The following is a 17205-nucleotide window of genomic DNA, read 5'->3' as shown; positions in this document are numbered from 1 at the left end:
GCTATAAAGTAGCATGAAAGTAACGCCTCTAATAATGCGAATGTTTTCAGATTTAAAGTATTCTCAGTGACCCAAGCAGAAGACAAAAAAAGTAAAATTAAATGGGAATTATAGCGCATTCGTCTCTTCGTTTGTATATCTGTGGCGCGTTTTGGTTCATACGCGGTTCAACAAACACCCAATGTGGCGCTTGAGTTTGGAAGGTTATGGATTAAAGCTTCGGGGTGTGGCATCATATTGTGTTTTATAAAATAAATAGAATATTATATGCTCTTGTGATGACGGGTGAATTCATTTTCTAAACGTAACGAATGTGAAGTATCTCCTTTCAACGGTGCGTGTGATGCCTACAACATTTCAACCACCGCTTGAAATTTGTTTTTCGAGAAAATTTTTTAAATGTATTTACGACGATATCACGTTTTTGGTGCTTTACTCTGAAATTTGTGTTGTTTGAATAAAAAAATATAAATTCAAAAATGTTTATCATATTTTTCAATTAATTTGCATATTGATGCATATTTATGTGTAACGTTGACACAAGGTAGTTGATTGTTGCTTGATAGGATACGGTCCATGAAATCACGTGTATTAAAATCTACGTGGGATGTTGGGCGCTATCACCCCCACGAACCCCCACGAGTATACCGAAATGTCTCGGCTAGCCGACTACTTTGTTGTGGTCGGCTACGACCACGAAAAAGAGAGTAAGTTTTTATTTTTAACGAAAGTAAAAATATATCGATATTTTTAATATACATAATTGTTAAGCATTTAAGGTGTGTAACAATAAGTAATCTTAGCAAGTAAACTTTTATAATAAAGTATATACACACATATATATATATTTTGTATATCTTCAATAACATAAATATTTAAAGATATTTACAGTAAATATTTTTTATTTGTGTGTTACGAATTATTGAAGTATTATTAATATTTAATATTGTTTAAGAAATTAAAATATTTGTACTACAAAGATATAGTTTATCAAAGTACAATAACAAAAAATTTGATATAATATATAATTTTATTTATGTTTATAGGAGGGGGTATAAGTAATGGAATCATTTTACAAAGGTTTCCAGAAAAGGATTGGCCAGATACACCATTTATAGAAGGAATAGAATGGGTAAGATTTTTCTTTATTACATTTTTATTTCTTATAACTAATCTTTTCTCAATTAATTTTATTTTATAGTTTTGTCAACCACAGGGATGGGCCTTATCTACAGAAAGACAAGAACCACGATTTTTTGTATCTATTTTAACTGATATTGATGCAAATCGTCATTATTGTGCTTGTATGTGTTTCAATGAAACAGTGTCTATATTGCCAAGTAAGCCTGTAGATGAAGAAGAAGATCCTGTAGATGGTGATAGCCGTTCCTTGGTTAGAACAATACCCGCAATAGCACATCACAGCATTATGTATGCACCTAAATGTCTGGTGCTGGTTTCCAGACTTGATTACATTGAAACTTTCAGAGTATGTGACATTTTGCCTAGTTTGAGACTGTGATCATATTTCTATATGTAACAATAATATTTTTACATTGTTGCTTCAGAATTGCCTTGGTATTATATACACAGTATATGTAGAAAATCTTGGAATACCATTAGAAACTTTGGTAGGAAACATATTAGGTTGTATACAAGTACCACCTGCTGGTGGACCACAAGTAAGATTTAGCATTGGCGCAGGTGATCGTCAAGCACTTCAGCCTCCAATTAGTCCTTCCCTTCCAATAACACACAGTAGTGTAAATCTTTTATTTCAACAACTAGGTAAGTGTAAAACAGCTATTATTACAAATATGTACTTGTTTATACTTTTTATTAAAATATATTTATATTTTATAGGAATTCGTAATGTACTAGTATTGTTCTGTGCTGTTATGACAGAACATAAAATACTTTTTCATTCTGCAAGTTATTCACGATTAACTGAAGGATGTCGTGCGCTTACTGCACTAATGTATCCATTTAGATACACGCATGTTTACATTCCTCTTCTACCAGCAGCTTTAGTTGAAGTACTCAGTACACCTACTCCATTTATCATGGGTGTACATAGTTCATTGAAACATGAAGTTGCAGAACTTGTAAGATGTTCAATAGAATTATATAATATGCTTTATTTTATTATAACGATTTTTTATTAAATGTTAAATTCTTTTGCAGATGGATGTAATAGTCGCTGACTTGGATGGAGGTTCTATTATGGTTCCAGATGGAGTAGCACTTCCATTACTTCCAGAACCACTTCTATCACAAACACAAGATGCATTATCTTTAGTATTACAACCAGAATTAGCTTGTGCAGATTATGCTTTTCCACCACTTGCTACAAGAGCTCCTCACTCTCCTATGTTAGATAAAGAATTACGAGCAGTTTTTATGAGAACTTTTGCTCAATTATTACAAGGATATAGGAGCTGCCTGACATTAATAAGAATTCATCCAAAACCTGTCATAACATTTCATAAGGTTTTTATATTATTATTGGTTCTATCCACTTTATAGTCCTTAAAGATAAAAGGAAACATATAAATTGTATTTCTTATTTCTAGGCAGCTTTTCTTGGAGAACGTGGCTTAACGGATTGTGACTTTACAACCAGAGTTCTGGATTGCATGTTTTTTACTTCCTTTATTGCAGAAAGGGGACCACCGTGGAGGCCTTGTGATGTGTGGGACGAATTGTATAATAATTTAAGTGATCAGTTAAAACAGGAAGCACAAGATCATAGTAAGTAACAGTAATAAAACATATAATTAATACAACAATTTGATAATAATAAAATATTATATACAATAAATATCATTTCGGTATTAGGGCTTATTTTAACACATATTCAAGAATTAGCACAGCAATTGTACACAAATGAAAATCCAAATCCTCAACCATACGTACAAAAAATTTTAAAACCACCTGAAGGAGCATTTGCTAGAATACATCAGCCGCTTTTACCGCGCATTAATCCAGAACAAGTTCAAGCAATTATAGATGAGGGTCTTGCCAAAAATAATCTTAAAGTTAGGTTAGTATTAGAAATAAATTTGATATATTTTTATATATGTATCATGATTATGATATTTTATACTTATATTGAACATTTTGTGTATAGATTATCATCATTAAGGCCATCACAGCCTCGTATTGTACCTATGGGTCCACATATTTCATTTGTTCATGATACTAGACATTTGGTTAGCAATTCTGCTCGTAGACTGGAAGTTCTGCGTAACTGTATAAATTGTATATTTGAGAATAAAATATCTGATGCCCGTAAAACGTTCCCAGCTGTTTTAAGAGCTTTGAAAAGCAAAGCTGCTCGTTTAGCGCTTTGCATGGAATTATCACAGCATGTTGTTGGAAACAAAGCCATGTTAGAACATCAACAATTTGATCTTGTAGTTCGGTTAATGAATTGTGCATTGCAAGATGATTCATCCATGGATGAGCATGGAGTTGCCGCTGCACTTCTTCCCCTTGCTACAGCATTTTGTAGAAAACTTTGCACAGGAGTAATTCAATTTGCTTACACTTGTATTCAAGAACATCCTGTATGGCAAAATCAACAATTTTGGGAAGATGCTTTTTATTTGGACGTTCAAAAAGATATTAAACGTTTATATCTCCCTGGTGAAAATTCTCCACCACGACTTATAAATGATGGTATCTTAAGTCCTATTAGTCCACGTGATGGCAAGGAATTTCCATTTCGCGATCGGTATTCAATTTATCAAATTCAAGAACCATCGGCTCTTGAAATAGCTGCTGAACAAATGAGGATTTGGCCAACAATAGATCCAGAGAAACAAAAGGAACTTACTGCAAGTGAAGAAAGTACCATGTATAGCCAAGCAATTCATTATGCAAATAGGATGGTTTATTTATTGGTTCCGTTAGATATAGGGGCAAAGACTCATCGTCAAGATAATATTTATGATGATGAAAGAGCAAGTAATAGTATTACAAATAGTGTAGCAAGCGATAGTGGTGATGCAGAGTCTGGTTTTGAAGAAACTGATCCCGGAGAAACTGGTAGTGCTGTTATTCGAATGGTGTCACGATTTGTAGATCGTGTTTGTACTGAAGGAGGTGTAAGTGCTGAACATGTTAGATGCTTACATCAAATGGTTCCTGGTGTTGTTCATATGCATATTGAAACTCTTGAAGCTATACATAGAGAAAGCAAAAGATTACCTCCTATTCAGAAACCTAAAATTTTGACACCTAATATGTTACCTGGTGAAGAAGTTATTATGGATGGTTTGCGTGTTTATCTTTTACCAGATGGGAGGGAAGAGAGTTCTGCAGGGTTACCAAAGATACCACCACTCTTACCAGCAGAAGGCGCAATTTTCCTTACTAATTATAGAATCGTATTTAAAGGAATACCTTGTGATCCATTTGCTTGCGAACAATTAGTAGTGCGTGCTTTTCCTGTAACATCTTTAACTAAAGAGAAACGAGTTGCAGTGCAACATTTAGCACATTTAGATCAATGTTTACAAGAAGGTCTCCAATTGCGATCATGTACTTTTCAATTGATAAAGTTAGCCTTCGATGAAGAAGTTACACCTGAGAATATTGAGACTTTAAGAAAATTAGTTCATAAAGCTCGGTATCCACCACACATTTTTCATCATTTTGCTTTCAATGGACAAGTATTAGTTACTCAGACTGCACATCATAAAGGAAAAGAAAAGAATGCTACTCTTAAGTAAGTAACTTCTTATTTAACTTTTTTTATGTTTACCATTTATCACAATAAAATGATTTTTTTTTAGAGGGTTTGCTAAGAAAACACTTTTAAAGACTGCACGTAAAGCCGGTTTTAAACCAAAGCAGTCATCTAAAAGACAAAAATACGTCTTGCCAAATATGAACATGATTACTAATAATAAGTACATGACATCACCTGGTCGAATGAGTTTACCAGTTACAGATAATAATGATTTAAGTCATGATGATGATCTTAGTGGTAAGTTAAATGTTTAATATTTCTGATATTCCAATAATTCTCAGTCTATTTACATATATTATCCTTACAGTAGATGATTTTGAAATTCCTGGTATTGTAACTCAACCACCAACTGATGCTAAAACCTTAGAACGATTATCGGAACGTAGTTATGTCAGAGATTGGTATCGATTAGGATTGTATTCAAATGGGCCACATAATAATCGTAGAAATGAACCATTTCGATTATCTTCTGTGAATTGTGCCTATATGATTTGCAGAAGTTATCCTGCACTTCTTATAGTTCCCTCATCAGTATCAGATGAAAGTATTCGTAGATTTTGTCGACTTTATAGACATAATAGAATACCTGCTGTCACATGGAGGCACCCAAGAACAAAAGCACTTTTAATTAGAGGTGCTGGTTATCATGGGAAAGGTGTCATGGGCATGCTGAAAGCTCATCCAGCATCTGCTGGTAATTTAAAAGGTATCTGTTAAGAAAGTGTTTTGAAATGTGTAATTTTTTATAATGTTCTTAAATATTTGTTTTATATTTTTAGCAACATCATCAGAAACCACATCATCTTTAGAGCAAGAAAAATATATTATGGCTCTTGTAGCTGCTACTCCGTTATCTGCGTTAAGACAAGGTTCTGCATGGGGAATGTCTGATAGTTCTCTTAGTATTGATTCTTTATTGTTAGCTGCTGAAGATCGCAATGCTACACCCGAACAATCACGACGAAATCCTTTTAATAAAGCTATTGGAACATTAAGGTATATACCTTTTAATTAAAATTTTATGAAATCAATAAAAAATTGGTTAATTAATATATGTGTTATTTTTTACAGTTCATCAGGAGGTAAAGGACCTAAGAATTTTGGTCGTTGGGGTTCATTAAAAGATAAGAGACATAATTCCCAAGTCTCTTTAACTTCAGTTCATCAACGTGGAACTGTTAGACATTCTGCAGATTCAGACAGTGGTACTGAATGTGTTCATACTTTCCAACGTGCTGCATTATATATTCTTGGTGAAAAAGCTCATATGAAAGTAAGATAATTTTAAATTAAATTTTTTTAGTTGTATATGATGTAATTTCACAAAATTAATCGTTTGAATGCAATAGGGTGTTAAAGCAGAATCAGCACCGAAAACAGACTTTATTCCAGTGGAATATTACGATGTAAGACATACCAAAGCTGCATTTAAGAAACTCATGCGAGCCTGTGTTCCTAGCTCTCCAAATGTAGAACCTGACCAAAGTTTTTATAAGTATGTATAATCTATTTAGAAAAAATATGATTTCATTAGATATAATTTCCGATAAATAATATTCGAAATTTCAGATTAATTGAAAGTTCAGAATGGTTACAACAACTTCAAAATTTAATGCAATTAGCTGGTGCTGTAATAGATTTAATGGATGTTCAAGGCTCATCAGTAGCTGTTTGTTTAGAGGAAGGTTGGGATACCACAGCAACAGTGTGTTCTGTTGCTCAAGTATGTCTTGACCCACACTATAGAACTATCGAGGGTTTTCGAACTTTAATCGAGAAGGAATGGCTCGGATTCGGACATAGATTTGGGCACAGAAGTAATCTTGCAGCAAATTCTCAAACAACAAATTTTACGCCCACTTTTCTTCAATTTCTCGATATAGTGCATCAAATTCAAAAGCAGTTTCCATTAGCATTTGAATTCAACGAATATTACCTGAAATTCTTAGCATATCATTCGGTTTCTTGCCGTTTTCGTACATTTTTATTGGACTGCGAATTCGATAGAGTGGAATGTGGCATTACTGCTGTTGAAGACAAAAGGGGATCATTGACAAGTCATCATAAAGGTGTAGATACAGGTAGTGATGATGAAACAATTTATCCTGGAGGTAGATTAGCGGGGACAAATACAGGATGCAATCTCGGTCAAAGCATATTTGATTACATCGAAAAACAACACGCACGGTGTCCCTTGTTTTATAATTTCATGTATACTCCCAATACTGAAAACATGGTATTAAGACCCGTATCGCATTTGCCAAATCTTGATATTTGGCAATATTATTTAGAAGAAGAACTGGCTCATGGACCTGCATATGACTTAGAAGTATTACAACAAGATTCCCAACAAGAAGAAGAAGCAGAAGCTGCTGATGGTGTAGTTAAAAGTAATCGCAAAGTAGTTACACAAGGGTAAGATTAAATTTATGTTATATTTTCCTCCATTTTCGAATTATACTATTTATATTATGATGTATTATAGGTATGATGGTGTAAGTTCAATGGTACCCGATCAATTTTCTCATCTTTTAGAAGAGATACATAGATTAGAAACTGAATTGGGCCATTTACCACAAAAATGGAAAGTTCTTTGGGACAAACTTGAACTGCCAAATACAGATTCACTTGCTGTTAGTAACAAACACTGTAACTATTTAAAAATGATGTACTCATCTATGGATATATGATGTAAAAATGATAACATCTTTTATTCTATAAATAGAGACATGCATCATTTAGCACTGCATTAGTCAGATATCACGGTCGGTTGATTCATAAACGTTCTACATTAGAACTACTTTTAAGAGGCAAACTTGCTAGTGGAAGCACTTCTGGAAATGATGGTTCCGTTTATGCACATCCCCATAGGTAATTTTTATAATCATAAAGCTTTCTTTAAAATGAAATAACTGAATGCACAATAACTTTACATTCTCGTTTTTAAAGGTTTGAACGATTAGATTCAGCTACACCAACTCACTGTGATGCTTGTTCTGGCGTATTGTGGGGGCCAGTAAAAGCTGGTTTACGATGTGTAGACTGTGGCCATGTATGTCATGACAAGTGTGCTGATGCAGTACCAAAAAATTGTACAAAATATAAGGCAGTAACTGATAATTTACAAACACATACACTTACGCGAAGCGGTGGTGATAATGGAAGCGTAAATTCAAGTATGAATATTACATTATGGCTTTATAAACTTTTCTTGTAAACTATAATTATATGATTGAGCAATGTTATGTATTATTTTATTTAATGATATTAACTATTCACATCTAGGTGTTACTACAATACAAACCTCTTCACAACAATATTACGAACAATTCTCTAGTAATGTTGCTGAAAATAGAACTCATGAAGGTTACCTTTATAAACGAGGTGCTTTGCTTAAAGGCTGGAAACAGAGGTGGTTCGTATTAGATTCTATAAAACATCAACTAAGGTATTATGATGCCATGGAAGATTCTCATTGTAAAGGATATATAGGTATGTAGAAAATAATTCAAAATTGGGATACTATAGTATAAATTTATAAATATTTATAATTTTACAGATCTAGCTGAAGTAGTTTCTGTAACTCCAGCTCAACCAATGCCAGGGCCACCAAAGAAAACAGATGATAAATCATTCTTTGATGTAAATGTCTCATTTTGTATCATTTATTATATTTTCAAAAATGAAATTTCTATTATATATCTTTATATTTGCAGCTTCGTACAAACAGACGAACATATAACTTTTGTGCTGGCGACGCAGCAACTGCGCAAGAATGGATCGAGAAAGTCCAAGCGTGCTTACAATAGCTTGATTATAACTCTAATTTAAATTGTGCAAGTGACTGATAGATTAAAACAGATTTTAATTTTGTTACATACAATTGTATAGTCTAATAGTACGTATTATAGACTGCAGTAATTTGCTTTAAATATTTTGAATCCAACAATCGTTGGAATGAACAGTATCATAAATTGAATGTGATGTACTCATATCCTTGACATAGCATTATTATATAAATGTATATTGTAACTATATATAATTACGTTAAGTTTTAATTATTTCAGCTGGAAGATAAAAGATCATAACATACTCAATTAAACGTTACATTTTTTATTTTGTTTATTATGTTTTTAATTTTAGATGGATATATATAGAACAGAAAATATGTTAAAATATTAGATGAAATACCTATTCTGCGGATTATTGTTAGTATAATTACAGTTATAATTGGAAAAGTTATGACCTTGCTTGTTAAAGAATAGAACGCGAATTAAAATAAGGGTATGTTTTTTTTTAAATCTTATGTAGTATTTGTTTAGTAATTCTGCTATGTTTATTAGTAAAATTTTAAAAAAGTCCTATATCTCTAATTTTTAGTTGAAATTATTCTCGCATTTATAGCACTTTTTATATGAAACATATAATCTTTTTTATGCTCGCGTTGCACATACCACGAATAGATTTTCAAATAAACGGAATGTTTAAATTTAGTAAAATAAACAAATTACGTACTTGCAATTCATTTGATACTTTGTTCATATTGTTATGAATTTTAAATATATATTCAAAAGTAGTGTTTCAAATTTTGTAATAATGGAGATTAAAATAAAAATTGCTTCATATTTATTTAAGTGTCTTTGTTCGAAGAAGGTTACTTTTATTTCAAATTTATACATTTTCCAAATAAAAAATCAATGTATAATCTATTAGTTCTCGTTACATACAGAAAAAGTAAAGTCGTTACTTACATACAAGGTAGTCTATGGTTTAAGACTATAGGATGGAACCACGCCGCGTACATATACGACCGTGTCTCCCACCACAAAATATCTGACAAATCATCGGATCTGTGTCTACGTATTACGTATATGACCGTGATCGTGAGAGTTTTTACTCCATGATTGGAGGGCGTTTTACTCGTAGAATTGTCAATGTTCTGTCAGTGGATAATTTTTCATATATTTTCGATTGCTTAAAATAGTTAAGGTATTTTAAAAGGAAATATTCTGTTAGTAACATTTCTTAGTAATCGTACCAATTGTCATAAATGTTAATGATTAGAATTTCATAAACCTCGTAAAACGAAAGTATATAGAAAATAAGGGTGTTACAAGATTTTTAATTATGGATCGTTATTATATGGTAGTTTATATATTTTTTATAAAAATATAAAGAATACTTTGATTTTTTATTGAAGGTGACAAAATTCTAAATATCTCATATTGTAGTTAGTATTAGTAGAATGCTACTATATATACATATATCTTGAACATTGATCCAAGCTATAGTCTGCTATATCGAATCCTTATTTAATTTTCACACGATATTATTGCATTTGCAGTACATCGCTATTTGTTTTCAGAGTGTTAATTTAATTATCAACAATATTATCGTGAAAAGCTCTTCCAAAAATCTAAAATGACAGATTCAAAATATTTCACCACTACTAAGAAGGGGGAGATATTTGAACTTAAATCAGAGTTGAACAATGACAAAAAGGAAAAAAAGAAAGAAGCTGTGAAAAAGGTGAGTTAATTTATTGTTAAAATGCCCTAATTATTCATAATTTTCATATATTCATAATTTTGTATAAAATGGAAATAAGTTACAAGCAATAACAGAACATGTGACAATTTGATATTCTTTCAATTAAACATTTATATTTCATGAATAGTTGAGTAGTTTTATGCAGCATTGGTGTACTTTTAAAAGGCAATATATTTTTATAAAAGGTAAGTCATAAAAATCATTGTTAATATCAAAATATTTTGCTTTAGACATTTATAAATTATAAACATACAATTTTTTTGGTAAATCTGTTTCATGCTGCACAAAGAAAAGGATGAAGTAAAAGCATACAATAATTTCTCAAATTTGAGAAATTTTAATAATACTATAGTATATGCATTACATTAGACATTACATTTTAGGCATCTTTTTCTACAAAGACACAAATCTACAATGAATTGTTTGAAATATTCATTTTTATTAAACTAAGCATAAATTATAGTGGTATCTTTTCATAATTAATAGCAATATTATTTTAACAATTAATCACAATCAGTAGTTATTTTCAATTTTATTAAGAATATTTTTTTATTACTTATGTTACTTATTCAAATATAATATTAATTATGTTTAGGTAATTGCATCCATGACAGTGGGTAAAGATGTATCAGCACTTTTCCCTGACGTGGTCAACTGTATGCAGACAGATAACTTAGAACTCAAAAAGCTGGTGTATTTGTACCTGATGAATTATGCCAAAAGTCAACCAGATATGGCCATTATGGCTGTCAACACATTTGTTAAGGTAATGTAGCTTAAAAACTTAATAAATACTTACTATGTTTTATTAATGCACTTTTACCCTCTATATATTTTAATGACACTTGGATGATGTTGAGAGTCTCTGTCTGCAAAGAGGCAAGCTGGAAAAACTTTGTGTAGTAGTTCTTTTAAGTTCTAAAAATTTTTCGAGTAAATTTGACATTAATTTTGCAGCCTGCCTCACATCATGTACAGACCGTGCTTTGCAAATTACATCAGTTTGCACAGAGCTGTCTGCGTTATGGGACGGAATGTATTATTTCTTTTTCTTAATGAATTGCTTATTTTTCAAAGGGCACGAGACTGGAATTTGGCTGAATGAAATATGACACTCATCTTAAATATCTTAAATTACATAAGAATATATTAATAATCTTTTTATTGGTTTGTGAGTTGTTACCACCAAATTCCAGTATTTTTCTTCAGTTAAGCATTGAAAATAGGAATGGAATTATAACAGTTGTAATATTTAGCAAAATTATTAAAAAATTCACTGAAGGAGCTCATATTATATGTGTTAGTTTTTTTGATATTAATGCACTAATATATTTTATGCTGATTTTCAAAATTGAGCATGAAATTTTTTCTACAAGCCATAAAAATGTTATTTATATTTAAACAGCTTATAGAAAAGTTGTATAATAACACAGCTATATATAATTATATTTAGGACTTAATTGGCCTTACAAGAAGATTAGATGTAAAATAATCTCAATGGTAGAATCAAAAATTTATTTTTTAGATATAATGTTTACTGTGTAAACAGCATGAATAAACCAGTTCCTTAAATGTCCATTTTATATGTATGACTGCATTATAAATTGCTGCTTGTATGCAGTGCATATATTTACACTATCTGCACGCAAAGTGTTTTGTTCTTTATACAAAATTTTAATCTTCATTGATAAATGTAATCAGTGTTAAAATTAATATTTCATAATGCAATTACTATGAACATTTGATGTATACATTTTTAAATGTTTGAATAAATATCATGTAACATATTCTTATGTGCATGACACTGAACTCTCTTAATGTGAAATTTATAATTTAGTCTTAATTTATAAATCGCTATAAAAAGTAAAGAACTATAAACAGAAAAATCTTAAGATGAATATCTCGTGCTCTTTAAAAAATGATCAGTTCTGCATCATATTACATTAAATGGTTGATAAGTATAATATTTAACAATTAATCAAAATGGTGACGGTGACCAATTTGACCTTTTTCGTTCTGACACGCAAAAGGAGCTAGCGACATCTCCGATGACAAAGGTACCATACCACTTTCTACTTCGTTAAAATTCATGGGTTGAGATAGATAGCCACTGCTGTGACTAGACTTGAATCCCTGGCTTGCCCGATTTTTGCGCAGGATTGCGAGGACCCAAATCCGCTGATCCGAGCATTAGCAGTTCGCACAATGGGTTGTATACGCGTGGACAAGATTACTGAGTATCTCTGTGAACCACTGCGAAAATGCCTGAAGGATGAGGATCCATATGTTCGTAAAACTGCAGCTGTTTGTGTGGCCAAGCTTTACGATATTAACGCAGCATTAGTTGAAGATCAAGGATTTCTAGATCAATTAAAAGATCTTCTGTCTGATAGTAATCCCATGGTAAATAACTTAAATTTATTTCTTACTTAGTATCAACATAAAAATCATTATTTATTATCCCATTCAATTTTTATATTAGGTTGTTGCAAATGCAGTAGCTGCTTTATCTGAAATTAACGAAGCAAGTCCTAGTGGACAACCTCTAGTTGAAATGAATGCACAGACTATTAATAAATTATTAACAGCACTCAATGAATGTACAGAATGGGGTCAAGTTTTTATTTTAGACTCCCTTGCAAATTATTCACCAAAAGATGATCGTGAAGCACAAAGCATTTGTGAACGTATTACTCCTCGTTTAGCTCATGCTAATGCAGCAGTTGTTCTATCTGCTGTTAAGGTGTATATCTAGTGAAAAATTAATATTTATAGTTAACATCAGAAATGATTATTTCATTCTTTAAAAATAGGTTCTTTTCTTATATAGGTACTAATGAAATTAATAGAAATGTTACAATCAGAATCTGATTTTGTTGGCACATTAACAAAAAAATTAGCTCCACCCCTGGTAACTTTACTTAGCTCTGAACCCGAGGTGCAATATGTAGCATTGCGAAATATAAACCTTATTGTACAAAAACGTCCAGATATTTTAAAACATGAAATGAAAGTTTTCTTTGTTAAATATAACGATCCTATTTATGTTAAACTTGAAAAGTTAGACATTATGATTCGTTTAGCTTCCCAAGCTAATATAGCTCAGGTTTTATCCGAACTGAAAGAATATGCTACAGAAGTTGATGTAGATTTCGTACGAAAAGCTGTGAGAGCTATTGGTCGTTGTGCCATTAAAGTTGAACCATCCGCTGAACGATGTGTTTCAACTCTTTTAGATCTCATACAAACAAAGGTATTTCAAAATATACTTAAAACAATAATTATTAGTTTGGATGTTCTTATACATATTTTTGTTGTATTAGGTAAATTATGTTGTTCAAGAAGCAATTGTTGTTATAAAAGACATTTTCCGGAAATATCCAAACAAGTACGAAAGTATTATTTCAACTCTGTGTGAAAATTTGGATACACTTGATGAACCTGAGGCGCGCGCATCTATGATATGGATTATTGGAGAATATGCAGAACGTATTGATAATGCAGATGAATTACTTGAAAGTTTCTTAGAAGGATTCCATGATGAAAATACACAAGTTCAATTGCAACTACTCACAGCAATTGTTAAATTGTTCCTTAAAAGACCTACGGATACTCAAGAACTAGTTCAACAAGTTCTTAGTTTAGCGACTCAAGATTCTGATAATCCTGATTTACGAGATCGAGGATTTATTTATTGGCGATTACTTAGTACAGATCCAGCAGCTGCCAAAGAAGTTGTACTTGCTGAGAAACCTCTTATTTCAGAAGAAACTGACTTGTTAGAACCAACACTACTAGATGAATTAATATGCCATATTTCAAGTTTAGCTTCTGTATATCATAAACCACCTACTGCTTTCGTTGAAGGTAGAGCAGCAGGTACTAGGAGATCATTGCCTGCTAGAAGTAATTCAAGTGAAGATTCAACTCAACATAGTGCACAGCCTCATGCTCAAGTTATTCCTGCTCAAGATTCTTTAATAGGCGATCTTCTTAGCATGGATATTGGTACACAAAACTTTTATTGTTTACTAGTATTTCCATTGATCTTATAAATCGTGTTACATTAAATTGTGTTGTAGGTGGTTCAACTATGGTCACTCCAACACCAGCTCCTCAATCAGGCTTGGGTTTAGACTTATTAGGAAGTGGGTTAGATGGAATTTTGGGTGGGACTGATGCTGGAAGTAGTGCACCTGTCGTGTCTCAAACTACTACTGGGCTTCTTGGTGACATATTTGGTTTTAATCAAGGTCCTACTTCTTATACAGCACCTAAAGTTAATTGGTTACCTGCTGAAAAAGGCAAAGGATTTGACATATGGGGAACATTCTCAAGGAAGTAAGTACATAAGACATAAATATTTATTTATTTATTATATATATATTTATTTATTTATAACGGGAGTAAGACTTTAATTAACTAATATGTTATAATAAAAATTTATTTTTATTTATTCTACAATAGAAATGGACAAATTAGTATGGATATGACATTTACAAATAAAGCAATGCAACCTATGGGTTGTTTTGCAATACAATTAAACAAAAACAGTTTTGGTTTAATACCAGCTGCATCATTGCAAGTACCAAGTCCTTTAAATCCTGGTGCTAGTATAGATACTAGTGTAATATTATCTACTGCTGGTGCAGTGCAACGAATGGATCCCTTGAATAATCTTCAAGTCGCAATAAAAAATAATATTGATGTGTTTTATTTTGCTTGTATTGTTCCCATGAATGTATATTTTGCAGAAGATGGACAATTAGATAAAAGAGTATTTCTTAGTACATGGAAAGATATACCAGCACAGAATGAGGTATAGTTTTCTTATCTATGTTGTCATTAAATTCTCCAACACTTTTTAAATAAATGGAAACATTTAAATATTTCAGGTACAATACACATTAAAAGGAGTAATGCTGACGGCAGATCAAGTTGTACAAAAAATGCAACAGAATAATGTATTTACAATTGCTAAAAGAAATGTTGAAGGACAAGATATGTTATATCAATCTCTTAAATTAACAAATACTGTTTGGGTATTAAATGAACTGAAAATTCAACCAGGAAATCCTGATGTTACTGTAAGTTAAAACCTAGATCTAAATTTTTGTAGTTTTTATCTTTTAAAATGTTTAATAATCAGCTTATTTCAATTACAGTTATCTTTGAAGTCTCGTTCGGTAGAAGTGGCACCAGGCATATTTCAAGCATATAATGCAATCCTGCATTCTTAAATAGTAAATTAAACCATTTGACATTAAGTTATATCATATTTCACGCCTTAATCCAATAATTTGTTTATATAAATCATTTTTATGTATTATTGCATATAACTTATCCAGCTGGAAGTTGAAAATATTTGTTCGTATTTTATCATAAATAACAAATTTAATATACTGTTAAACTTATCATAAATGGATGTAGCTCAAAATAAAAAAAAAATTGTGTTAATTACCTATATTTATCGCATTTTCTATATAAAGAAGGGGATGGGCAAAATGTATTTTATATATAACTAAGCTCACTCTTTTTCTTTTAAACCATATGCTTCAGCTTCAAAATTATTAAAGAATAAGATTGTTTTATAGTTCTTATTACAAACAAAGCTGGGATATAATAAATAAAATTAATTTTGTTAATTTTTACAATAATTCTGTTTATTTATTGAATATAAAGAGAAATGTCTGTGTATATCATTATGTTGCCTTAATCGTGGTTACATTAACATTGGACCTTTCTCCTAAATGAGCAACCTTCTGTCAATCGTGCTTTGCCACCTGTAGATGTGCATAATATTGTACGACATCCATCACATTCTACCGACCTCTGTGCATGTGAAAAGATGGTTTTGATGGCATAACATCCAGGGCATTTCACATCCATAAAATAGCTATTTGGTTTTTGTACAAGTCTTTTTAACTTGTGCTTTCTTTTTTCTTCAGCTGGACTTGGATGAAGAAAATCTTTAGCAAGAGGCATTCTGCAAAAGAATTAAGTTATTATAAAATTTAATTTTAGATTACTTTTTAGATTCATATTATCAAATAAAATGTTCTATAGTACTTTCACGATATGGTGCAATACAATAAATAATTATATTTTGGTTTGAAATTTATATGTCCTCAATTTTTAAATAAAAACTAGATTTAACTTAAAAATATAAATATCATGTACTTTATGAAACTTTACTTGTTGGTACTTACATGTTATATGACAAGTTATATGATATAATATACACATTCTAGTACAATTTAGCAACGTTTATTTGACATATAATTTCAATTTAATTTTAACAATCTTTAATTTAATCTATAGACAGCGAGTGAAAAATTTAAGCAATTAATATTAAATTATACTATATTCGTTACTCCATGTATATTTAAATAATTACAATGAATATTATCAGTATGCGAATTGATGCCACATAAGTGTACATACTAATATAATAAAATAAAGTAAAAGTAAATGATTCCTTCTGTTATACCCATATAGAATATAACTTAATATTTAGTCTGACACCCTTACTTACGTAATTACTTTCGTACTTCGCTTTAAATTCAATAATCACACTCTTCACCACGTGTTTCTGCAACAACGTTATGAACTGAAAAGAACACGGACAGACTGATTTTACACGAGCAAATTCCCTATTAATGATTTGCTGTTGCCAACTAATTAAATTTATATTACTCAGTTGTAAAAGAAACTAAAAGGTAATATAGTCTGTCCAACGAGATAAGATAGTAAATATAAACAAGATTTGATTGCAATTATTGGCTGCCGACTAGTGACATTCGAGTGTTACGCAAAATAAAAATGACGAAATTTTCTGGGGTTTTTGCTAGATTAAAGTTAGGTATAAGTTTAGTTCTAAAATAGAGTAAAATTAAAAA

At 31.1% G+C, this 17205-nt stretch overlaps 2 protein-coding genes and 1 long non-coding RNA gene across 7 annotated transcripts; 2 read left to right on the top strand and 1 right to left on the bottom strand.

Annotated features, from left to right (window-relative positions):
- The first annotated feature begins 2 nt into the window (after window positions 1-2).
- LOC100645183 (myotubularin-related protein 13) lies at window positions 3-9057 on the top strand. Its single transcript, XM_003393700.4, has 21 exons — window positions 3-707; window positions 1047-1132; window positions 1202-1489; window positions 1569-1788; window positions 1864-2105; window positions 2185-2490; window positions 2574-2751; window positions 2839-3043; window positions 3131-4732; window positions 4800-4993; window positions 5064-5462; window positions 5536-5752; window positions 5828-6029; window positions 6106-6251; window positions 6326-7171; window positions 7242-7389; window positions 7482-7627; window positions 7706-7932; window positions 8042-8248; window positions 8316-8398; window positions 8473-9057. Exons 1-21 carry the CDS (start codon window positions 608-610, stop codon window positions 8563-8565), a joined length of 6135 nt encoding a protein of 2044 aa, XP_003393748.1. The 5' UTR covers window positions 3-607; the 3' UTR covers window positions 8566-9057.
- Window positions 9058-9585: 528 nt separating this feature from the next.
- LOC100644954 (AP-1 complex subunit beta-1) lies at window positions 9586-15772 on the top strand. Of its 5 annotated transcripts, none has more exons than XM_048412975.1 (14): window positions 9586-9745; window positions 10122-10285; window positions 10434-10491; window positions 10596-10606; window positions 10902-11072; window positions 12337-12363; window positions 12464-12709; window positions 12789-13049; window positions 13137-13559; window positions 13630-14314; window positions 14389-14647; window positions 14774-15125; window positions 15202-15393; window positions 15472-15772. In XM_048412975.1, the coding sequence occupies exons 2-14, from the start codon at window positions 10178-10180 to the stop codon at window positions 15544-15546; spliced, it is 2868 nt and encodes a 955-aa protein (XP_048268932.1). In that variant the 5' UTR covers window positions 9586-9745; window positions 10122-10177; the 3' UTR covers window positions 15547-15772. The 5 variants fall into 5 exon arrangements, with proteins under 5 accessions (XP_048268932.1, XP_048268938.1, XP_012170852.2 ...); XM_048412978.1 differs by having other exon boundaries at window positions 9616-9767; XM_048412981.1 differs by lacking the exon at window positions 12337-12363.
- A 175-nt stretch (window positions 15773-15947) lies between these two features.
- Window positions 15948-16990, bottom strand: LOC100645070. The gene is made up of 2 exons (XR_002308471.2): window positions 16842-16990; window positions 15948-16292 (listed from the first exon to the last, which is right to left on the bottom strand). It is a non-coding gene; the product is annotated as a 40S ribosomal protein S27 (long non-coding RNA).
- Window positions 16991-17205: the final 215 nt, after the last annotated feature.

This window comes from Bombus terrestris, chromosome 2 (assembly GCF_910591885.1).
Source record: "Bombus terrestris chromosome 2, iyBomTerr1.2, whole genome shotgun sequence".
Lineage (NCBI taxonomy): Eukaryota > Metazoa > Arthropoda > Insecta > Hymenoptera > Apidae > Bombus > Bombus terrestris.
This window is presented reverse-complemented; position numbering and strand designations above follow the sequence as displayed.

Bases quoted from the DNA above. Each gene is read 5' to 3' on its own strand.
- LOC100645183 (XM_003393700.4), top strand. From the start codon at position 608: ATGTTGGGCGCTATCACCCCCACGAACCCCCACGAGTATACCGAAATG. The intron at 1,133-1,201 runs GTAAGATTTTTC...TTTATTTTATAG, and splicing joins TTATAGAAGGAATAGAATGG to TTTTGTCAACCACAGGGATG. The intron at 7,628-7,705 runs GTAATTTTTATA...TCGTTTTTAAAG, and splicing joins GTTTATGCACATCCCCATAG to GTTTGAACGATTAGATTCAG.
- LOC100644954 (XM_048412975.1), top strand. From the start codon at position 10,178: ATGACAGATTCAAAATATTTCACCACTACTAAGAAGGGGGAGATATTT. The intron at 10,286-10,433 runs GTGAGTTAATTT...TTTCATGAATAG, and splicing joins AGAAAGAAGCTGTGAAAAAG to TTGAGTAGTTTTATGCAGCA. The intron at 12,710-12,788 runs GTAAATAACTTA...TTTTTATATTAG, and splicing joins TGTCTGATAGTAATCCCATG to GTTGTTGCAAATGCAGTAGC.